This window comes from Thalassophryne amazonica, chromosome 3 (genome assembly GCF_902500255.1).
Source record: "Thalassophryne amazonica chromosome 3, fThaAma1.1, whole genome shotgun sequence".
Lineage (NCBI taxonomy): Eukaryota > Metazoa > Chordata > Actinopteri > Batrachoidiformes > Batrachoididae > Thalassophryne > Thalassophryne amazonica.
In genome coordinates, this window is record NC_047105.1 from 72,235,926 (window position 1) to 72,260,715 (window position 24,790).

Consider the following 24,790-nt stretch of genomic DNA (forward strand, 5'->3'; position numbering starts at 1 on the left):
AGTTTTGTACCATATTTTTCTGAAAGCCACTGTTTAAAAATAAATGGGCTATAAAGTTTGTGCTGAACACTGTATCTGAAGTTGAAGTTGTGTCTGAAGTATTATCCTGAACTTCCTGAAATGTTGCAGGATGGTAATATCTGCTACTCTGCAAAATTTACAATCCACGTTTAAAGCTTTTGTAAAGAAAGTATTAAATTAATATTATGAAAAAGAGATACTCAGGGAAAATAGTTTGTTGAGAACATCTAAAACTTCAATGAAAGCACAAAGGTTTTTTAACTTGCCAAAATGAAGTTTTACAAGATATGGTAGTCAGTATGTTTGTTTGTTTTGTAATCATTGCATTTTTCACATTTAACTCGCGGTGCAGGACACAGTTTACATCACAGACTTTTGCAACTTCACATATAGCAGCCCTAGCAAGGTACCTTTCAGCACACAAAAGGAACAAGGTCAAAGGTCAAGGTCACAGCAATGAAACTACTTTCCTGGTCGCAGTTTTTTAAATTTTGCCTCCAAATTTGACATGGAAATAGTGATAGGCCTTGCCCATAAGCCATTACCTAGGATAAAGCGATTGACCTTGACCTTCAAGGTTTTGCTTGAGGTCAAAGGTCACCTAAATTAGGTCAAATTTCAGATTACAGAAAAACATGTCCTGTAATAATGAAATAAAAGGGCTTGGTGAAGGGATCCGGAATATAGCAAAGATTTTAAGTTATGATGTCATTTGATGATGTCATCATGCAAAAAACATGCAAAATTTTTATTTTTAAGGGTTTCTTTAACTTGCTGTGCAGCACGCAGTTTACATCACAGACTCTTGCAACTTCACATATAGCAGCCCTACCAAGATACTTTTAGCACACAGAAGGATCAAGCTAAAGGTCAAGGTCACAGTAAGGTCAATCACTAAATTTAACGAAACTGGTCCTTTTTTTAAATTTTGCCTTCAACTTTTGGCATGAACATAGTGATAGACCTTGCCCATGAGCCATTACCTGGGATAAGCAATTGACCTTGACCTTCAGGGTTTTGCTTGAGATCAAAAGTCACCTAACTTAGGTCAAACTTCAGATTACAGTAAAACATGTTGTGTAATACATCAAATTGAAGGGATTCATGAGAGGATCCAGAATATATCAAAGGTTTTAAGTTATGACCTTATTTGATGACATCATCATGAAAAAAATGCAACATTTTGGTTTTTAAGGGTTTCATTTCACTCGCTCTACAGCACATAGTTTACATCTCAGAATCGTGCACCTTCACATATAGCAACCCTAGGAAGGTACCTTTCAGCACATAAAAGGATCAAGGTCAAGGTCACAGCAAGGTCAAACACTAAATTAATCTAAACAACTTTTCTGGTCACAATTTTTCAAATTTTACCTCCAAATTTGGCATGGTCACAGTGATTGGCCTTGCCCATAAGCCATTAGCTGGGATAAGCGATTTACCTTGAAATTCAGGGTTTTACTAGAAGTCAAAGGTCACCTAAATTAGGTCAAATTTCAGATTACAGCAAAACATGTTGTGTAATACATCATATTAAAGGGCTTGATGAGAGGATCCAGAATATAGCAAGGGTTTTAAGTTATGATGTCATTTGATGACGTCATCGCAAACATTTGCAAAATTTAGATTTTTTTTTTTTATGGGTGTGTCTTATGGAGCTACCTTACAGCACACAAAAGGGTCGTTGAGGTCAAAGGTCAAGGTCACAGGAATGTCAAACACTAAAATCACCAAAAAAGAACTTTGCTGGTCGCAATTTGTGCTTTTTTGCCTCCAAATTTGGCATGAATTTATTATATTCTCTTGCCTGTCAGTCCATCTTCATGGTGGTCGTCCCTCATGGTAGTCTCTTTTGTTCACCTTTTGGCAAGATACCGGTCACTCTCAGGGTGACAGTTTTCATTTCATTGTCCGTCCATGCATAAACAAATTAACTCAAAACATTTCATCACATTTAGACCAAATTTGGTGGAATGATTAAGGGTTAACAAAGGTGTATTTGTCTGTGTGTGTTGTCTTCAATTTTTTTTTTAGAAAAATTGGCTCAAAATTAAGGTCACAGGCTAAAGTCAAACATTGCACCAAATGCTTGTAGGCAGAACTGGGACAGAGTCACTGTCAAGTCACTGTCAAGTCATTCTCAATTCATCAGTCTGCAAGTCCCAAGTCAAGTCTCAAGTCAGCTTGCAAACAATTGGTGGTCATTATGATTTGAGACTTGACTTGGGACTTACTGATTTATGACTTAAGAGTGACTCAATGGTGACTTCGTCCCACCTCTGCTTGTAGGGGATATTCAGAATGGTTATTCAGAGGAATTAGTTAGACATACACCATTATTAATCTCTAATATGAAGTCATTTATCAACATTCTATTGGCCACCTTTCTTTGAAATTGGGTGCCCTTGATAGGTCAAAATCAACTCACAACTGTAACTCAAACAACTTGGAGCAAATTGTTATGTGTTACTGTATAAATAATCAATGCTTATGAGTGCAATGGTAACAATATTTGCATTAGCTGAAAGATGGAGCATGCCGTTCAAGGAGGCACCAGCCTAGTTGGTACATTCCAGCTTTGAATGAATATAAAATATTCTCTCTCTTTCACAAATGGAAAATAGTCATTGTTTGTTTTATATGACACCTAAATAGATCTGCATCATTTCATATTTTACTTAAAATTAGACAAGTGTTTCTTGTCAGTGCAGGAAGCAGACAGCAGCATCACACACAGACATCTGTGGCTTCCCAGCAGTTCATTCCACCCCGCAAGCACCTCACGGCACACCGCTGAGTTCAGCAGGCGCTGCTAATACCCCTATTCTACAGGATGCCATTCTATTATGATCGCCCACGATCCAAAAAAAAGTGCAAAAACAAGACACAACAAAAACATATATATTCTGAAAGCACAGGTTGTCCTGAAAAAAAGAGACATAAAATTTGATTGTGGGATGCAGGGAGAGCTGTTAACCACAATAATAAAACATTTATGCCAGGCGAGTGAACTGTCCAAAAAATGCCCTCGGACCCCAGAGGGTTAAAGACAGTCGAACATGATTGAAGCTGTTAAGACTACGAACACCTGGATGTTACCACGCACTTTAGCAAATTGAAATGAAATTTTTTTATCAGTTCGAAAATTTTACCGTTTTCAAATCTGGCACTGATGATGGCTGTAACTACTGTGTATAGCAAGTTTGTTCAACATTGACAAAGATGGATGAAGAACTTACTATGATACTTCAAAACATGCCCGGATTTGCTTTTTGGGATTAAATGAGAAGAAACAGCACCCTGTGGAATAGACCCATGGGGCCCCTCTTACGCAGGATGGAGGTGAGTCTGTCGTGGGGCTTAAAACATGCCCGATCCACAGAAGTGATGCAAAAACACCTTTCTGTAACTGCTTCACTGTCCCTTGAGCGTGTTGTTGTCTCACATGGAGTTTGTGCTCTACAGTTGATGTCACATTTCCACGGAGATCTGTTGCTTTTTTTTACATATATGCTGGATTTTGAGCAGTTTGTTGTCATATGTCCTCACTGTTCGTGTACAATCAGAGAGAGAGTGGACAAAATGAGGTAAATATTAAATGGTTAATTTTTCACTCTAGTCAGTTTAGATTTATCTTATGTGAGTGCACACATGTATGTGCGTTTCCCTGTCATTCACAAGTAGCATGAGCTAAATCAGCAGAAAAATAAAATCACTGGACAATTAACACCTTTCACTTTCTACGGCTGGAAAACAACTGAGCCATGAAAAATAAAAACAGATTTTTTTAAAACCATTGCAGGGACTGAAAAAAAATCGACTGGACTGTTGTCCTGTTCTCACTTTGAGCTCCTCCAACCAGACTGGCTCTCCATACTGAGCTCTGAGAGTCAGATTCTGGATTATTCAGTTCATGGAAAAAAAGACAAAACTGTCCACAATGAACTTAATGTACTTACTTATATATTAAAACATTCCATGCGAGGTGTTTTCAGGCAGGAAACACCCGCACACGCATAATCCGAACTGAATGCACAGAAACATGGAATGAAGATTAATTTAATATTTAACTCATGGTGACAGGTTTTTAGTTAGTTAGTGCTACAGGATCTCATCATAACAGTAATTGGGGAGCAGATTACTTGTCTGACGTGATGCACTTTCAGTGAGAGCCGAGCTCCATGTCCGCTTCTGCTGAACTGACACCGGAGCTTTCAGAAGCCCAGAACGAACCATCAGCCACAGGAAAAATATAAGACAGATCTCTTTGCCTGATCTCTGGTGAAGGCTTTTAACAAGTACAAAACTTTCTGATGAACTTGGCGGACATCAGCTGACAAGGAGCTTATTTTGCACTTTATAACAGTGCTTTATAAAATGAATTTTATTCATGAACATTACAGCACACAGCCCTGATCTTTGTTGGCTGTGATATTGAAATGATATTGCTCTTTTTTTCTGAGTTCATGTCCAAACTCTGCTGTTGTCATTGCGCTCCAGTCGGGCAGTCATGGGGTGCTCTGTGTGGTGGTTTTGCGTGGCCTCTGTGGTATTTGTGCATTTTCCAGGCTTGGTGACTCTCCTGCAGAAATCAGGTGCAGCTTCATACTTCATGGTGACCATTGGGATCATGGCGTGTTGTGAGAGGATACCGAGCAGACCTTGTAAGGTCCTGGTGGCAGCTGAGTGCCTCTTTGGCATCATGCAGCGTTCAATCCGATTTCATGAATGCACAAGGACCGCTGGACAGATTCCGTCCCTGTGTAAAGGGGGTTTAAGAAGCTTAGTGGTTTGTGTGGCGCATGTCTGCTTTCTTCGATGTAGCAAAAAATTGCGACAAGAACTTGTCCACTTCTTCATCTGACATCTCTTCTATGGCTGGTAAAGATGTCCCAATGAACACTGTGGCTACTGGATTTCACTTTCATGTATCATGGAAGTATTTTCACGAAAAGCGAATATGGAGGCATTCAATCGAGCAAAACGTATGGGACAGAAATGCCTGGTAAATAAAACCAATATCACTCATACAGTCAGTAATGAATGTGATGTGACAAACAATCCACCAATCAAATGACAAGGATCTACACTGAATAAAAATGTAAATGCAACACTTTTGTTTTTCTCCCATTTTTCATGAGCTGAACTCAAAGATCTAAAACATTTTCGATACACACAAAACACCTGTTTCTCTCAAATATGGTTCACAAATCTGTCTAAATCTGTTTCAGTGAGATAATCCATCCCACCTCACAGGTGTGGCATATCAAGATGCTGATTAGACAGCATGATTATTGCACAGCTGTGTCTTAGGCTGGCCACAATAAAAAGCCACTGTGAACTCTGAAATGTGCAATTTTGCTTTATTGGGGGGGGGTCAGAAATCCAGTCAGTATCTGGTGTGATCACTGTTTGCTTCATGCAGTGCAACACATCTCCTTTGCATAGAGTTGATCAGCAGCCAGATGGCATCAAATGTGAACATTTGGCCACTTGAGTCGGTTATGATGGTGAACTGCAGTCAGGCCAAGACGCTGATGAGGACGACGAGCATGCAGATGAGCTTCCCTGACATGGTTTCTGACAGTTTGTTCAGAAATTCTTTGGTTCTGCAAACCAATTGTTGCAGCAGCTGTCCGGGTGGCTTGTCTAAGATGATCTTGTTGGTAAACATGCTGGATGTGGAGGTCCTGGGCTGGTGTGTTACACGTGGTCTGCAGTTATGAGTCCGGTTGGATGTACTGCCAAATTCTGTGAAGTGCCTTTAGAGACTGCTTATGGTAGAGAAATGAACATTCAATTCACGGGCAACAGCTCTGGTGGACATTCCTGCAGTCAGCATGCCAATTGCATGCTCCCTAAAAAACTTGCGACATCTGTGGCATTGTGTTGTGTGATAAAATTGCACATTTCAGAGTGGCCTTTTATTGTGGCCAGCCTGAGGCAATAATCATGCCACACCTTTGAGGTGGAATGGATTATCTCAGCAAAAGTGCTCACTAACAGATTTAGATAAATTTGTGAACAATATTTGAGAGAACTAGGTCTTTGTGTATTTAGAAAATGTTTTAGCTTTTTGAGTTCAGCTCATGAAAAATGGGAGCGAAATACCTCCATTGATGCTGTCCATTGATTGGCTCAACAACAGAGCCGCAGTCCTTGTTGTGTGGGCCGCTGAAGAGGAGGTACTGCTGGCCCACCACCACCAGAGGGCACCCTGCCTGGAGTGCGGGCTCCAGGCACCAGAGGGTGCTGCCGCCTCACAGGAGCAGCCGGGGTGACAGCTGTCACTTATCACCTACGACAGCTGTCACCAATCATCTGATCTTCAGTGGTATATCAGCAAGACGACATCTCCACCTCTTTGCTGAGATATCGCTCTACCAAGGAGGTAACGTTCTCAGCTGACTGTGAATATCTGTTGCTTGTGTGTGTTGGACAGCAGATATTCTGTTTCTTTTTTCGACGAGAGGTGGAGGTGGTTTTCCCCACCATACGTGTTGCTGGGTGCACACGCACCCACATCTAACTGTTTTTGTTCCTCGCCAGCAGTACCAGATCCGACAAGCGGAGGCAGTGGCCACCTGGGTGTTCGTTACTTGGCGGCTCCAGTATTCCCGGGGTTCGGTGGCGGAGGAAATCGTGTGGTTCCGGTTCTGCTTTGGACGGACGTCTCTTATCTTCGAGCCTGCCCACGTGACACATTTTTTGTGAATTGACTACTTGTCTACAGTTGTAATTCGCCGTGTTGGTTGTGCTTCTTCACAACAGTAAAGTGTTGTTATTTGACTTCCTCCATTGTCCGTTCATTTGCGCCCCCTGTTGTGGGTCCGTGTTCCTACACTTTCACAACAGGATATCTCGGCCAACGTCATGGACCCAGAGGGGCGTCAACCGGCTGTTGAATGGCCAATGGAAGAACAGAGCGCACAGGCGTCTGCAGGAGGAATGATCGGTGAGTTGCAGCGAATCCTCACCATCTTTACGGCTCGGTTGGATCTAATGACCAAGCAGAATGTCCTCCTTAACCGCAGGGTGGAGGCTCTCGCCGCTCAGGTGGAAGCGCGCCCTCAGGGCGCTGCTGCGGCTCTCCCTCCTGTCGATCCTGTGCGCAACGTTGACATTCCACAGGTCGTTCAACGACCCCTCCCACCTTCCCCTGAAGCATACATAAGCCCTCCAGAGCCGTACGGGGGTTGTGTGGAGACGTGCGCGGACTTTCTTATGCAGTGTTCGCTCGTCTTCGCACAACGTCCCGTCATGTACGCGACTGATGCTAGCAAGATAGCTTATGTTATAACACTGCTTCGCGGTGAGGCACGCGCTTGGGCTACAGCGCTCTGGGAGCAAAATTCACGGCTCCTTCAGACATATGATGGGTTTGTGAGGGAGTTCAGAACAGTGTTCGATCACCCAAATAGAGGAGAGACCGCTTCAGCCGTGCTGCTGTCAATGAGACAGGGGCGCCGGAGCGCAGCTGCTTATGCAGTCGACTTCCGCATCGCGGCGGCGAGGTCCGGCTGGAATAGCACTGCCCTCCGTGCCGCCTTCGTAAACGGACTGTCGTTGGTCCTGAAGGAGCACCTGGTGGCTAAGGACGAACCGCGGGATTTAGACGGGCTTATTGATCTGGTTATACGATTAGACAATCAGTTAGAAGAACGCCGTCGGGAACGAGACGAAGGGCGTGGCCGGACACGCGCCGTCCCTCTCCCTTCCGGTTCCAACCGAGCTCCGCCCTCCCCACGCTCCACGGCCTCTTCGCTCCGTGTGGTTACAGCTCCTCCTGCTGATGAAGCTATGGACACGAGCAGGGCCACATTCAGACTACCGGATAGACAGAGGAGGCTGGTCCGCGGAGAGTGCTTTGTTTGTGGCTCGATAGAGCATCAAGTGAGGGACTGCCCCGAGCGGTTAAACACCAACGCCCGCCCCTAGAAACTGGGCTAGGGGCGGGCCAAGACATTCACGTGGGACACACCCATATTGCCACACGACTCCCGGTTACAATCCTTTATGAGGATTTAACCCTTCAGGCCCCAGCACTGGTGGACACGGGCTCTGAAGGGAATTTGCTAGACAGCAAATGGGCCAGGGAGGCAGGGCTCCCTCTGGTGGCACTTACTTCACCTGTGCAAGTACAGGCACTAGATGGCTCCCTACTCCCTTTAATCACACATAAGACACCTCCAGTAACTCTGGTGGTGTCAGGGAACCACCGGGAGGAAATCGAGTTTTTTGTGACTCCTGCCACCTCCCGCGTGATTCTAGGGTTCCCCTGGATGTTAAAACACAATCCCCGGATCGATTGGCCGTCCGGGGTAGTGGTTCAGTGGAGCGAGACCTGCCATCGGGTATGTTTAGGTTCCTCGGTTCCTCCCGGTTCCCAGGCTAAGGAGGAGGTCAGAGCCCCGCCCAATCTCGGGACAGTGCCGGTGGAGTACCATGACCTTGTGGACGTGTTCAGCAAGGATCTGGCGCTCACCCTTCCCCCGCACCGCCCGTACGATTGTGCCATTGATTTGGTTCCAGGCGTTGAGTTTCCGTCCAGCAGGCTGTACAACTTCTCACGACCTGAGCGCGAATCAATGGAGACCTACATCCGGGACTCTTTAGCTGCCGGGTTGATCCGGAATTCCACCTCCCCGATGGGTGCAGGTTTCTTTTTTGTGGGGAAAAAGGATGGCGGACTACGTCCATGCATTGATTACAGGGTGCTGAACGAAATCACGGTTCGTAACCGATACCCATTGCCCTTGTTGGATTCAGTGTTCACGCCCCTGCATGGAGCCCAAATGTTCACTAAGCTGGATCTTAGAAATGCGTATCACCTGGTTCGGATCCGGAAGGGAGACGAGTGGAAGACGGCATTTAACACCCCCTTAGGTCACTTTGAGTACCTGGTCATGCCGTTCGGTCTTACAAACGCCCCCGCAACGTTCCAAGCATTGGTTAATGATGTCTTGCGGGATTTCCTGCACCGATTCGTCTTCGTATATCTGGACGATATACTCATCTTTTCTCCGGATCCTGAGACCCATGTCCGGCATGTACGTCAGGTCCTGCAGCGGTTGTTAGAGAACCGGCTGTTTGTGAAGGGCGAGAAGTGCGAGTTCCACCGCACGTCTTTGTCCTTCCTGGGGTTTATCATCTCCCCTAACTCCGTCGCTCCTGATCCGGCCAAATTCGCGGCGGTGAGAGACTGGCCCCAACCCACCAGCCGTAGGAAGCTGCAACAGTTCCTCGGCTTTGCTAATTTCTACAGGAGGTTCATTAAGGGCTACAGTCAGGTAGTTAGCCCCCTGACAGCCCTGACCTCACCAAAAGTCCCCTTCACCTGGTCGGATCGTTGCGATGCCGCGTTCAAGGAGTTGAAACAGCGCTTCTCGTCTGCACCCGTTCTTGTGCAGCCCGATCCTAGTCGCCAGTTAGTGGTTGAAGTGGACGCCTCGGACTCAGGGATAGGAGCTGTGCTTTCCCAGAGCGGGAAGACCGATAAGGTCCTTCACCCGTGTGCCTATTTTTCCCGCAGGTTGACCCCGGCCGAACGGAACTATGACGTCGGCAATCGAGAACTCCTTGCGGTGAAAGAGGCTCTTGAAGAGTGGAGACATCTGTTGGAGGGAACGTCCATGCCATTCACGGTTTTCACTGACCATCGGAACCTGGAGTATATCAGGACCGCCAAGCGGCTGAACCCCAGGCAAGCCCGCTGGTCACTGTTCTTCGGCCGTTTTGACTTCCAGATCACCTACCGTCCCGGGACCAAAAACCAGAGATCGGATGCCTTGTCCCGGGTACATGAAGATGAAGTCAAAGCGGAGTTGTCGGATCCACCGGAACCCATCATCCCGGAGTCCACTATCGTGGCCACCCTCACCTGGGACGTAGAGAGAACCGTCCGGGAGGCCCTGGCACGGACCCCGGAACTGCGCCGAAGAACAGACTCTACGTCCCACCAGAGGCTAGGGCTGCAGTCCTGGACTTCTGTCACGGCTCCAAGCTCTCCTGTCATCCAGGGGTGCGAAGAACCGTGGCAGTTGTCCGGCAGCGCTTCTGGTGGGCGTCCCTAGAGGCCGACGTCCGGGATTATATCCAGGCCTGCACCACCTGCGCCAGGGGCAAGGCTGATCATTGCAGGGCTTCGGGACTGCTCCAGCCGCTACCCGTGCCTCATCGCCCCTGGTCCCACATCGGCCTGGATTTTGTCACGGGCCTCCCACCGTCCCAGGGCAACACCACCATCCTCACGATAGTGGACCGATTCTCCAAGGCGGCCCACTTCGTGGCCCTCCCGAAGCTCCCGACTGCCCAGGAGACAGCGGACCTCCTGGTCCACCACGTCGTCCGGCTGCATGGGATTCCAACAGACATCGTCTCCGATCGCGGTCCCCAGTTCTCCTCGCAAGTCTGGAGGAGCTTCTGCCGGGAACTGGGGGCCACAGTGAGTCTCTCCTCCGGGTATCATCCCCAGACCAACAGGCAAGCAGAACAGGCCAATCAGGAGGTGGAACAGGCCCTGCGTTGCGTGACGGCCGCGCCCATAACAGCCAGGTGTCGTCAGCCACCAGCCTCTCCCCTTTTGAGGTGTGTCTGGGGTACCAGCCTCCTTTGTTTCCGGTGGTTGAGGGAGAGGTCGGTGTGCCCTCGGTCCAGGCCCACCTGCGGAAGTGCCGTCGGGTGTGGCGTGCCGCCCGTTCTGCTTTGCTGAGGGCCCGGATGAGGATGAAAGCCCATGCAGACCGTCGGCAGACCCCGGCCCCTACGTATCGGCCAGGGCAGGAAGTGTGGTTGTCAACAAAGGACATTCCCCTCCAAGTGATCTCACCTAAACTGCAGGATCGGTACATCGGTCCATTTAAAATCCTCAAGGTCATCAGTCCAGCCGCGGTGAGGCTTCAGCTTCCGGCCTCACTGCGGATCCATCCCGTTTTCCATGTGTCCCGGATTAAGCCACATCACACCTCACCCCTCTGTACTCCGTGTCCGGCACCACCTCCTGCCCGGATCATCGATGGCGAGCCGGCTTGGACTGTGTGCCGGCTCTTGGATGTCCGAAGGATGGGCCGGGGCTTCCAGTATTTGGTGGACTGGGAGGGGTACGGCCCCGAAGAACGCTCCTGGGTGAAGAGGAGCTTCATCCTGGACCCGGCCCTCCTGGCCGATTTCTACCGCCGCCACCCGGACAAGCCTGGTCGGGCGCCAGGAGGCGCCCGTTGAGGGGGGGGTCCCGTTGTGTGGGCCGCTGAAGAGGAGGTACTGCTGGCCCACCACCACCAGAGGGCACCCTGCCTGGAGTGCGGGCTCCAGGCACCAGAGGGTGCTGCCGCCTCACAGGAGCAGCCGGGGTGACAGCTGTCACTTATCACCTACGACAGCTGTCACCAATCATCTGATCTTCAGTGGTATATCAGCAAGACGACATCTCCACCTCTTTGCCGAGATATCGCTCTACCAAGGAGGTAACGTTCTCAGCTGACTGTGAATATCTGTTGCTTGTGTGTGTTGGACAGCAGATATTCTGTTTCTTTTTTCGACGAGAGGTGGAGGTGGTTTTCCCCACCATACGTGTTGCTGGGTGCACACGCACCCACATCTAACTGTTTTTGTTCCTCGCCAGCAGTACCAGATCCGACAAGCGGAGGCAGTGGCCACCTGGGTGTTCGGGACTTGGCGGCTCCAGTATTCCCGGGGTTCGGTGGCGGAGGAAATCGTGTGGTTCCGGTTCTGCTTTGGACGGACGTCTCTTATCTTCGAGCCTGCCCACGTGACACATTTTTTGTGAATTGACTACTTGTCTACAGTTGTAATTCGCCGTGTTGGTTGTGCTTCTTCACAACAGTAAAGTGTTGTTATTTGACATCTTCCATTGTCCGTTCATTTGCGCCCCCTGTTGTGGGTCCATGTTCCTACACTTTCACAACAGTCCTCATGCGAACAGTTCAGACTGTTTCAAATACTAAAACCATTCACACACTAGTAATTTCAATTTATTTCACTTATATTGTACCAAATCACAACAAGGTTGCCTCAAGGCGCCTAAGGTCTAACCTTACCAACGTCAAGAGCAAGCACACAGGCGACAGTGGTAAGAAAAAACTCCCTCTGATAATTTGAGGAAGAAACCTCAAGTAGACCAGACTCAAAGGGGTGACCCTCTGCTTGGGCCATGCTACCGACACAATTGACAATACAAATATACAGGAAATTTTGGGAGTCCATGCTCATGCAAAGGACGGAAGGCCTGCAGAAGAAGACATCCACTCCCATCTCTGGATGGAGCCGCATGTCAAACAGAGAGAAAAATCAGAAGCAGGCGGCAGAAAGACAACAAATACAGTATAATTTGCCAGTATTAAACAACAAGAAAAACAGAAGAAATACTAAAGATAAAGTGTTAATCTTACCTGTTCATTTCAGTCAGATTCATTAACACAGCCTGATGAAAACTTATCCACCTAAAGCATCCTGATTTTGGAAAACGACATCTTAAAATACTTTAGTTCCTTGTCATGGCTGAAGAAATGTAGCGTTTTAAAAGAAGTCTTTCTGTGTTTCGTGCGTTTCTCAGTCTGAACCAGGGCACACTGGTGCTTTGTGCCACAACAAGACAGTTAACTTATTTTAAAAGTTGAAGGAGTCATAGTGCCTCATTCATTCATGTCAGCGTTTACCACAGACATCATTCGATTCTTCAGCATTCTGCACGTGATGAAAGTAAATCCAATGATCCACCAAGACAAAAATTAAATTAAATTTTTTAAAAAAAAGTTAAATTACTCTGTTTGGCCTCCGTGTGGATGAGGAGAGGCTGTGCGAGAGTGTATGTGTGCTCGATGACATCACTGTCAATGTTTACGTGTTCCACCTGCCAAACAAAAAGATTTTGCTGGCAGTGGAAGGGCAAACCTTTCCGACCCGTACCATATTGTGCAGTACTGACCCAAACTGCTCGGTGGAAACAGGGTTGTCAGCAGACGCTGCCATAGTGTCACAGCTGTATACCTTATTCGACGTATCCAGCGTATTCGGTGCATTTTTCATACGTTGGATGGTGTGACACCTGTCACCTGTCAAGGCCCTAAACTGCACCACATACTGTCACAAAGCCTGCCACTGTGCACAAAGAGGTTGAGCTTATCGTGTTCTATATTCATCAATGTATTGTTGTCAGAACATGATATCAATCAGTCAGACTGGCTCCTGTCTTAACTTTTAAACTGGCCTGAGCCTGGCACACAGTGCTCTTGTATCAAGGAACTGGACACAAGTGAAAAGATTAGTGTCTCAGATTAACAGTTAACAGATTAAAATCAATTTGCCAAAGCGCCCAGTAGACAGCACCACCAAAGAAAGCTTCCTGAGGTGAAGCAGTGCAACAGTGTGATAAATGTTTTTTATTATTGTGTGTGTGTTTTCATTTCATGGTTGTTTCCAATAAATGTTTGTTGTGTATTTTATGCATATAATGTTGGCTGTCTCTGAGACAGGTGGGGAAAGGGGTGGGTGTTGTCCTGCTTTGTGCCAGGTGAATCATGAAGCTCAAAGTGTTAAAAATTGATCAAAAGAAAAGGCCACACAGAAGCAAATATTATGGTATTACTGAATAACAGAATTAATTTGCTACACTTTGCATTACACATGTAAGGTTGGGGTTGTTGGGGGGTGGGGAGTCACTCTGTGAATGAACCTTTCTAGTATGGATGACCTCAGTTTATACAAGGTGCCTTTGGTTTGTAGCTTTAATATTCATTTTTAAGACACCTGGAAAAATATATATTAGCTTATTGACAAGGTGGATAACCTCGTGATCCTTTTAATTATAACTGTATGTTTGTTCACATATGCTGTTGCAGAGTGAGGCTGGTGGAGAGAGGAGCTCCTCAGAGTCTTCCTTTAATGGAGTCTGGGAAGGTAATGAAAGTCGTTATACACAGGGTGTTGTTATAGTTTAAAAAGAAATTCGAGAAATGTTTTGCTGAACAGTTACGGGTGTTTTTTCCTCTTCAGATCTTGCCAGGTGTTCGAGTGATAATTGTAAATCCAGAGACCAGAGGTCCACTTGGTGATTCTCACCTTGGTGAGGTGAGAGGGCTGCGTCCTGATTGGCAATGACAAAATGCTAAAATTATATTTAAATTGGACTTCACTCAAAAACACTGTGACCCAGTGTGTGTTTTTGTTTTTAGATCTGGGTAAACAGTCCTCACAATGCCAGTGGTTACTACACCATCTATGGAGAGGAGAGCCTTCAAGCTGACCACTTCAACACCAAGCTCAGCTTTGGAGACCCCCAGACGTTGTGGGCCAGGACCGGATACTTGGGTTTTGTGAAGAGGACTGAGCTATTGGATGCCAGTGGGGGTAAATCTGACCCAGTACATTAGATCGGTTTTTGTTGTTGTTGTTTGTTTTGTGACTAAACATTTCCTCTGTTTTGTGTACTTGTTTCTTTTCAGATCGACATGACGCACTCTTTGTGGTTGGCTCCCTGGATGAGACTTTGGAACTAAGAGGGCTTCGATATCACCCCACTGATATTGAAACCTCAGTATCTCGTGCTCACCGCAGTATTGCTGAGAGGTGACAGTTCTCTTTAATTGTGTAAAATTGTGGAATTTTAATTAACTTGTAACAGATCAGGGCCTCAAACAGTGGTACACATCTGGTGAAGCTGGTGGGTGAGCTGCGATGGTACTACTCTGGGTCCCATTGCACTGCAAGGTGTATTTGAATATTATATTTCTATTTTCAATTTATTTAATTTATATAGTGCCAAATCACAATAAAGTTGCCTCAAGGCGCTTCACGCAAGTAAGGTCTAACCTTAGCAACCCCCTAGAGCAAGCACACAGACAACAGTGGTAAGGAAAAACTCCCTCTGATGATTTGAAGAAGAAACCTCAAGCAGACCAGACTGAAAGAGGTGACCTTCTGCTTGAGCCATGCTACCAACACAATTGACAATACAGATATGCAGGACATTTGGGAGTCCGTGTTGGTGCACGGGGCAGGAAGCCTGCAGAAGAAGACACCCACTCCCATCTCTGGATGGAGCCGCATCTCATACAGAGAAAAAACAGAATCAGGTGGCAGAAAGACAACAAATACAGTATAATTTGTCATCAATTAAGCAACAAGAAAAACAGAAGAAATACAAAGGTGATTGCCGGCCACTAGTCCTAAGTTTCACTAAAAGACCCAGACTTTAAAGTTGTGGTTGCAGCCCGCTCCGTTTCCTAATAAAATGAATTTAAAAGGGTAAAAAGCATAGTAACATACTATGCCAGTATGCGAGCCATATGAAAGGGAAAATAAGTGCTTCTTAAGTCTGGACTTGAAAGTCTCTACAGAATCTTACTGTTTTATTGAAGCAGGGAGATCATTCCAAAAAGCAGGTGCACGATAAGAGAAAGCTCTGTGACTCGTAAACTTTTTAGTCACCCTAGGGACACAAAGTAGTCCTACACCCTGAGAATGCAAAGCCCGGGTCAGTACGTAGGGTTTAAGCAGGTCAGCTAAGTAGGGAGGTGCCAGTCCGTGAACAATTTTATAGGCTAGTAACAGAACCTTAAAATCTGATCTCACTGAGACAGGAAGCCAGTGAAGAGACGCCAAAATAGGTGTATGTGGTCAAACTTTCTGCTTCCGATCAAAGGTCTGGCAGCAGCATTTTGAACCAATTGGAGAGCCCTAATGCTGGACTGCGGTAAACCAGAAAATACAATATTGCAGTAGTCCAAACTAGAAAAAAACAAACATATGAATCAGGATCTCAGCATCAGCCATAGACAGGATGGGACGAATCTTCACTATATTTCACAGGTGGAAGAAAGCAGTCCTCGTAATATCAGGGGTTCTCAAAGTGTGGAAGAGTGAGCCCCCCTCAGAGAACAAATGAATTGCTGCCCCCACCGACACACACATACACACAATTTCAACATCTTCATGTGTTTTTTATTCTTTTACACATCTTAAACACATTTTAAAAGTGTTTGTGTTTTTAAGGAGCTATCTCTGCATTTACATATTTTACAGCCTTTGTAAATATTTTAAATGTGTTTTTAAAGAACTTTGTATTCTATTTTTATCTTTTGTCATATTTTAATCATCTGGGTTTTTTACATTTAAATATCTCTGTGTGTTTTTAAACATCTTTGGCATAACTAACACATTTTAACATAAATAATAAGGGATGGGTATTGATAAGATTTTATCGATATTGATGCCATTATCGATTCCGCTTATCGATCCGATTCCTTATCGATTCCCTTATCAATACCTCTTGTGAATTTTCTGTGTACTAAATGCAGGCTTTACAGGTTTTCTGTGTCAACAACATTTTATTGAGTCTTAAAGTAAATAAATCAGAAATTGGTCACTGGATCCTTGATCTCTGGATATAAATAAAAATTAACAAAATCTGTAGTTCTTCTCAAAAGCATTTCCTTTCAGACATTAATGGCATGAACGTCACTCCATACCTCTGAGCTGAGCTCTTACAGCCGACTGCACTGCAAGTCAACATCAATGTCATTCATAAAGAATGCAAGACATCTCATTTTGGGCGGAAAAAAACATTGTCATCTCTTGTCTGTGGTACAACATTTGGAAAGAGGTGTTATTTGATTTAAACAGTGATTCGCTTTGAAGTTATTAATTCAGAGTTAATAAGTTATTAACTTCGCTCTCTGTCTCGGCAGAGAGCGGAGCAGTGTTTTGGAGCTGTGCGAACGGAACGGAGGATGATTCTCTTTTCTTCCCTGCAACAAGACAAGAGTCCCAGTTAGTGACTTTAATCCACACAAAAGTGACTCACAATTGACATTTTTAAATGGCTTTGAGAGGGGTTAAGAAGCAGACTTGTTGTTTCTGAAAAGCAGTGAAGCAATGAACGAACGAAGCAGCGAATCAGAGCACTGCTTCATTGTTTCAGGCGTCAAAGCGGAGCCATTACAGAAGCCATTGATTACAGAACCGCTCCGTGTCGTGCATTCAAACCATATAATGCACGGCTTCTCATTGTTTAATCCTTACTTAATTTATATCAAGTTGTAGAGATTTGCTTTGAGTTAAGGAAGATAATTTTAGAAAAAAATGTATTTGAAATGGAATAAACAAATTAAAATGTGTGAAATACCAAGTGTTCCAATACTTTTGAGGGCAATTGAGGAACACTGACGAGCAGCATCTTACATCTCATATATAGTGCAGCACATAAGAGAATATTTAGAGTGGAATCCTGCAAATGTTGATACTAGCATCAGATTTGGCACAAATAATCCATAGACATGAACTCTTCAAAAAAAAAACTGATTGGTCATTTGAATTTTCAAGAGGCAGCCTGGTAGGGGTCAATTGAAGAATTACACAGGGGTCAAAATTAAAAGATGCTCCAATCATATAGAAAACTACACCACATTATTTGCCTGCTCATAAAGATTCCAAAAAAGGTAGAATTTGGACAATTTGTAACTGAATGTTATGGAGTTATGAGCTAAAAGCAGCAAGAATGGTGACAAAGGTCAGTTTCAGTTTGTACAGGGATCAAAAGTTAAAGTTGCTCCATTAATTTTGCTCGAGCTGTATTTGTGCTGAATTCGATGTTTGTATCACCATTTGAAGGATTGTTTCAGTTATCTGCTGCACTAATAAGCCAACAGAGCATGAACCAACTGCTATCTGTTAGCTTAAACGTGTGTATATAAGGCAACCCAAATTAAAGAAATGCTGCTTTTAACAACCTGGACCTCATTTCTGACATAAAATACAGTCGTACACTCACCAATATAAGTTTGGTGTGATTAGAAGTCCATAGTTCAAAAGACGTGTTCAGTTCAAATCTGAAGCAAACATTTTTCTTCTTCTGCTAAGGTGGATTAGAACTTTTTGTGGTACACAGCACCGACTACTGGACAGGAGGAACCTAGCAGTCAATGTGACTCACTGATTTGAAAATGCAGGTTTTTCAACCAGACGTGTGGTGCCGTGACATGTCAATCATCTGTGTCCAATCAGATTTCAGGGGAGTCCAGTGAAACCCCGGCCTCTGCTCTAGCTCCATGCCAGGAAGTGTTCAACATTGGACATTTCCTGTTTCACTGTGACTAAGAATTCGGCACTTCCTGTATGAGTGTGAGATTGCCACTGAGTTTCCGCAAGATTCCATGGGATCTCGTCTGTAAATCCAGGAAGTGTTTGACATTTGAACATTTCCTGTTTTACTGTGGATTTGAATTTTGGCACTTCCTGTTTAGGACGCCCTGTACCATGAGTGAGCTTCACGACGCTTCACTCATAATACATAGATTAAAATGACCAATGTAGTCACATTCCAATATTTTTAAGCACGTATGAGTAAGCTCATGACATTTCTAGAAGATCTGGATAACGGTGAAGAGCCAAGGGAGTTTCTAAGAATGTTTTAACATATGGAGACATGTCCCCAATCTCAATTCTCTTTTGTGCCCCTTCCCCTTCCCCTTGGCCCTACCCCTACCCCTATGCCTACCCCTTTAAAACAAGGGGTAAGGCGAAGGGGTATGCCTCTCCTCCATCTTAGGAGAAAAAAACTGTCTGTGTCAAACTGCCGTCTTCACTGTTTGTTAACATGGCAACCGAAATGCAACTTGTTGCAGTAGCCTGTTTGCTCTTTTTATTTTCTCGCCTTTCTGCGTAAATGCAAAGAAATAGAAGAAGTCACAGATTTCTTCAATGCATCGCAATCATGTCATGTTAATTAATTTAATTAATTTGTAATTTATAATAATAATAATAATAATAAAATTAATAGTATTAATTAGTAGTTGATTAATGTTAATAATACTAATAATAATCGATAATAGTAATAATCAATATTATTTGATTAATCATTAATTGATTGATTAGCAATTAATTAGTAATTAATTAATTAGTAATTAAAATAATTTATAATAATAATAATTTATTAATTTATATAGCGCCAAATCACGACTAATTGCCTCAAGGTGCTTCACAAACATCATTTAAAAGCAGAATAAAATGAAATAAGATTTAAACACAATAAAAACATTTCAAACATAAATAAGTAAAAGAAGTAAAATAAAAAGAATTAAAAAAAGACATACAATCATATAAAATACTAATGATAAAACAGGAAAACAGTTTATTTATTTAAAATAAATAAACACTTGAAATACAGTGAGGAAAATAAGTATTTGAACACCCTGCGATTTTGCAAGTTCTTGTTGTATGGCTGGGGGTGCCTGGCTGCCTTTTGTTTCTGTCTTCTGTTCTGTCTTTTGTTTTTCCTTCCAGGTGGCTTGCGTTCAGGACTGAGTGGCTGTGTGGCTGAGCTATCAGGACCTCACCCTGATCACCTGAGGCTGGTCATGTGCAGCTCGTCAGGACTCACAGCTGTGGTGCATCTACATGGATTGGGGCATGGTTGCATTTAAGTCTGGAGTACACAGTGTGTATTTGCCAGAGACTCGACCTTGTGACCAGACGGGTGAGATCGTCGTCTCGAGAGCCATCTCATCATCATGGATGCAGAGACCGTACCAGGTTTTGATGCCATGGTCTGTGAAAGAGGAGGGGGTGAGGTCTCACGCTCGTCAGCACACTTCCTGAGGTACAGTAGGTTTTGTGACTAACATTAGTACAGTCAGTAAATGTGGTGTCCCTCACACCTTATTATATTGAGCTGTTGTTAGTCATTTAATCAGCTTCCACTGCAGTGGATATTGTGAACTGGGTGTTCCATGCCTGCAGGGTGGGAAGCTGATTAGTGATTAAGCCAGGAAGTGTTTGCTGTTTATGTACACCTTTGAGTGGTCTCTCTGTGTGTGGAGTGTGGACTCACATGATGGTTTCTTCTTTCACAGACTCGGTTTGTCGCGGCCACCTGGGGGGTGTCGGCGGGGTCCTTGGGTCCGAACTGTTTCTGGCTCCGGACCGTTTGTGCTGCTGGGAGCACACCGTAATTCCACCTCGCCAGACCGCGCACTCATTTGTTTGTAATTTAGCACAGCACTGTTATGTTATTAAATTCTGTTATCCTTTGTACCGTGCTCTGCTTATTTTATAATGGGTCTTACTTCAAACGCTGGTCGGTTCTCCGCCTGCATCCGACACATAACAGTTCTCCCACTTAGAAATCATGGAGGGGTCTGAAATTTTCATCTTCGGTGCATGTCCACTGTGAGAGACATAATCTAAAAAAAATCCGGAAATCACAATGTATGATTTTTTTAATAATTTATTTGTATGTTACTGCTGCAAATAAGTATTTGAAAACCTGTGAAAATCAATGTTAATATTTGGTACAGTAGCCTTTGTTTGCAATTACAGTGGTCAAACGTTTCCTGTAGTTCTTGACCAAGTTTACACACACTGCAGCAGGGATTTTGGTCCACTCCTCCATACAGATCTTCTCCAAATCTTTCAGGTTTAGAGTTTCAGCTCCCTCCAAAGATTTTCTATTGAGTTCAGGTCTGGAGACTGGCCAGGCCACTCCAGGACCTTGAAATGCTTCTTACGGAGCTCCTCCTTAGTTGCCCTGGCTGTGTGTTTGGGGGCATTGTCATGCTGGAAGACCCAGCCATGACCCATCTTCAATGCTCTTACTGACGGAAGGAGGTTGTTTGCCAAAATCTCACAATACATGACCCCATCCATCCATCCTCCCTTCAATACGGTGCAGTCGTCCTGTCCCCTTTGCAGAAGAGCACCCCCAGAGTATGATGTTTCCACCCCCATGCTTCATGGTTGGGATGGTTTTCTTGGGGTTGTTCTCATCCTCTAAACATGGTAAGTGGAGTTGATTCCAAAAAGCTCTATTCTGGTCTCATCTGACCACATGACCTTCTCCCATGCCTCCTCTGGATCATCCAGATGGTCACTGGTGAACTTCAAACGGGCCTGGACATGTGCTGGCTTGAGCAGGGGGACCTTAATCATAACAGTTGTTGTCTTCTACCAAGCTGCTTGCCTGTTGTCCTGTAGTCCATCCCAGCCTTGTGCAGGTCTACAGTTTTGTCCCTGGTGTCCTTAGACAGCTCTTTGGTCTTGGCTATGGTGGACAGGTTGGAGTGTGATTGATTGAGTGTGTGAACAGGTGTCTTTTATACAGGTAACAAGTTCAAACAGGTGCAATTAATACAGGTAAAGAGTGCAGAATAAGAGGGCTTCTTAAAGAAAAATGAACAGGTCTGTGCGAGCCAGAATTCTTGCTGGTTGGTAGGTGTTCAAATACTTATTTGCAGCAGTAACATACAAATAAATTATTAAAAAAAATCATACATTGTGATTTCCGGATTTTTTTTTTTTTTTAGATTGTCTCTCACAGTGGACATGCACCTAAGATGAAAATTTCAGACCCCTCCATGATTTCTAAGTGGGAGAACTTGCAAAATCGCAGGGTGTTCAAATACTTATTTTCCCCACTGTATATCAGTCTGTGTGCAATGAATATACATTATACAAGTTTCACTTTTTGAATGGAATGACTGAAATAAATCAACTTTTTCATGACATTCTAATTATATGATCAGCACCTGTATGTATGTTATGGGCTGCATCTAATTCTTTTAACCTTTTTCAGATTCTCACATTTTTTGCATCCAGCCCTATTTCCTTTAGAAATTTCCTTGACAAATAATAGCAGTCTATTAGGACGTCAGGTTATGTGTTACACATATACATGTTTGTGTATATATTTTCCAACTTATTCCCATTGATAAAACTCATTTTCTGCTTGAAAGCTTATTAGGAGACGAGTGTGTTCAGGGCTCCCTGTTTGTTTACTAAATACATATGCGTTACACACCTTGAAATCCAACAGCAGGGGTTGATATTATCCAAAGATTTATGAACATACATGCTTATCCTTTATCATGATTTTCTCCGTTGTGAGATATAAAAGTGTCTTCTCGTAGCGTTCGTGTGTATATGCATTATAACGCCTCAGCGCACAAGCGAAGTTATGATATTCTTCAGAACGACAATATACGCAACATGCATCCAGCAGCATGCACGTTGCTGTCATAGACAACTGCCTGTAAAGTTATTTGGCAAGTTATAACTTTCTAAACAGCGTAATTTGTAATGAAAGCCGCTACATTTGTGCGGCTCTTTCGGCACCATGTTTGTTTCTTTGGAGACAGCAGTAAGCTCCTCCTACCCCTCCAAACAGAGTGTGCATCCAGATTCACTCCGTTTGAAGGGGTTTGTAGCCCTCCACCTACCCCTCCGCCTCACTCCAAAAAGACAATTGAGACACCCCTCTGTCTCTTGTGCCTGCGCAAAACGGAGGGGAAGGGGGAAGGGGTAGTAGAACTGAGACTCAGTATTGGTGTTGCTGTTTCTGTAATTTCCTTTTCAGTTGCACATTTCTGTTCTGCCTGTCACACACATTTAATAGGTTACAAACCTGGTGGTTTCCAGTATCTGATACTGGTTTCTTTTTCTAAACAAGAACATCTGACTCTCCTGAAAGCAAGATATCAGTCAGGGCACTAAGTACACAAAGCAGATTAACTGCATCTGCTACTGTGCAGAAATTCAATTAAAAATCACCCAACAAAACAAAACCTTGTTCTAGTGTAAGCAGACCTTTATCTGTATCCACAGTAAATTCTCCACATTCATAGATGTCACTGTGAATATGTCTGATTTTATTTAATAAGGATTCATGTAATATTTATTAGAAAAAGGTAAAACATCAACAACCAAAAAAACCTCCTATAACACAACATTAAAAGAAAGTACCACAAAACAACAACAAAAAAACACTATTGGACCTGTGAAAATTGCATGGGTTCCTCCTTGTCCTATGCTCTACTCTTCCATCAGCTTTCATGAAAACCAGCCTGGTAGTTTTTGTGCAATTTTACTGACACATACATGAACAAATGGTATTGAAAACATTTCCTCCTTGGTGGAGGAAATTAAAAACATATGCAGTCATTTATTGACATAGATTATATACTTATATACTTGCTATGCTGATGATATTCAGTTATACATCGCGATAACTGCTGGTAATCTCATCCACATAAAATCCTTACAAGATTGCTTAAAAGCTGGCTTTATAGCAACTTCCTACTTTTAAACTTGACAAGACTGAAATGATGGTTTTTGGTCCAGTGAAACATTGGCATCAATTTGACCAGCTAACGCTTAACCTAGGCTTGTGTGTCATACATCACACAGACAAAGTGAGGAACCTTGGGGTAATTTTTGATCCTACGCTGTCTTTTGACCTCCACATTAGAGATATTACAGGGACTGCTTTCTTCCCCCTGCGAAATATAGCAATGATTCGTCCCATCCTGTCTATGGCTGATACTGAGACCCTGATTCATGCATTTGTTTTCTCTCGATTGGTCTACTGCAATGTTGTATTTTCTGGTTTACCACAGTCCAGCATTAGGGGTCTCCAATTGGTTCAAAATGCTGCTGCCAGACTTTTGACAGGAAGCAGAAAGTTTGACCACATTACACCCATTTTGGCATCCCTTCACTGGCTTCCTGTCCCTGTAAGATCAGATTTTAAGGTTCTGCTACTAACCTATAAAATTGTTCACGGACTGGCACCTCCCTACCTAGCTGACCTAATTAAACCCTACGTACCGGCCCAGGCTCTGCGTTCTCAGGGGGCAGGACTACTCTGAGTGCCGAGGGTGAATAAACAGTCTGCAGGTCACAGAGCTTTCTCTTATCGTGCCCCTGTTTTGTGGAATGATCTCCCTGCATCAATAAAACAGTCAGATTCTGTAGAGACTTTCAAGTCCAGACTCAGAAGCACTTATTTTCCCTTTTGTAAGGCTAGCATACTGGCATAGTATGCTAGCCTTTTTCTGCCCTTTTAGATGAATTTTATTTGTAAAGAGAGCGGACCGCGGCTTCAACTTTATCTAAAGTCTGGGTCTTGTAGTGAAGCTTAGGGCTAGTGGCCGGCGATCACCTTAGTATTTCTTCTGTTTTTCTTGTTGCTTAATGCTTACAAATTGTACTGTATTTGTTGCCTTTCTGCAACCTGATTCTGTTTTTTTTTTTCTCTCTGAACACAAGAAGAGGGTCACCCCTTTGAGTCTGGTCTGCTTGAGGTTGCTTTCTCAAATGCTCAAATGATCAGAGGGAGATTTCCTTACCATTGTTGCCTGTGTGCTTGCTGTAGGGGTTGGTAAGGTTAAACCTTACTTGTGTGAAGCGCTTTGAGGCAACTTTGTTGTGATTTGGTGCTGTATAAATGAAATAAATTGATTTGAAACTGACTTACCATACTTGTTGCTTAAATATTAGCAACTGAGTGTCTAATTACCTTTGGTCCCTTAAATGGGGTTGGTTTTGATGTCATCACCCTTAAGATTACAGCCAGCAGTCTGGACGATGAGCTCATATTTGCTTTCAGCTCTATTATTTTGCAAAAGCTAAATACAGTATAGATGTATGGGGATCTATCTCTTAGGGCCTGTTAAATTCAGATGGATTAGGATTGAAAAGTAGTCACCTGTAACTTGTTATACGCAGTGGTGGGAACAGCTGACCAAAAAGTTAGCTTTGATAACCGCCAATCCACTAACTGAAAAGTTAACTTTTATAACCCTAAACCAATAAACCACCAAAAAGTTTTGCAAAAGTTCCAGTTAACTGCTAACTTTTAGTACTGTCAGTTACTGATAAGCCAGTTTTGAGTTTAAGCACCTTGGCGGTTCTGAGTAAAATCAAAAGCATTCACAAACCCAAAAACAAACAACGAGCCAGAGCTTCTGTCTTACATAGTCAG

The 24,790-nt window shown here is 44.0% G+C and overlaps 1 protein-coding gene across 1 annotated transcript in view; it reads left to right on the top strand.

Annotated features, from left to right (window-relative positions):
- dip2bb (disco-interacting protein 2 homolog Bb) overlaps nt 1-24,790 on the top strand; it is a 275,837-nt gene that overhangs the window by 243,246 nt on the left and 7,801 nt on the right. The window contains 4 exon segments of the mRNA XM_034166708.1: nt 13,878-13,935; nt 14,032-14,106; nt 14,211-14,385; nt 14,481-14,604. Of these exon segments, the coding sequence (XP_034022599.1) occupies nt 13,878-13,935; nt 14,032-14,106; nt 14,211-14,385; nt 14,481-14,604 (432 nt within the window).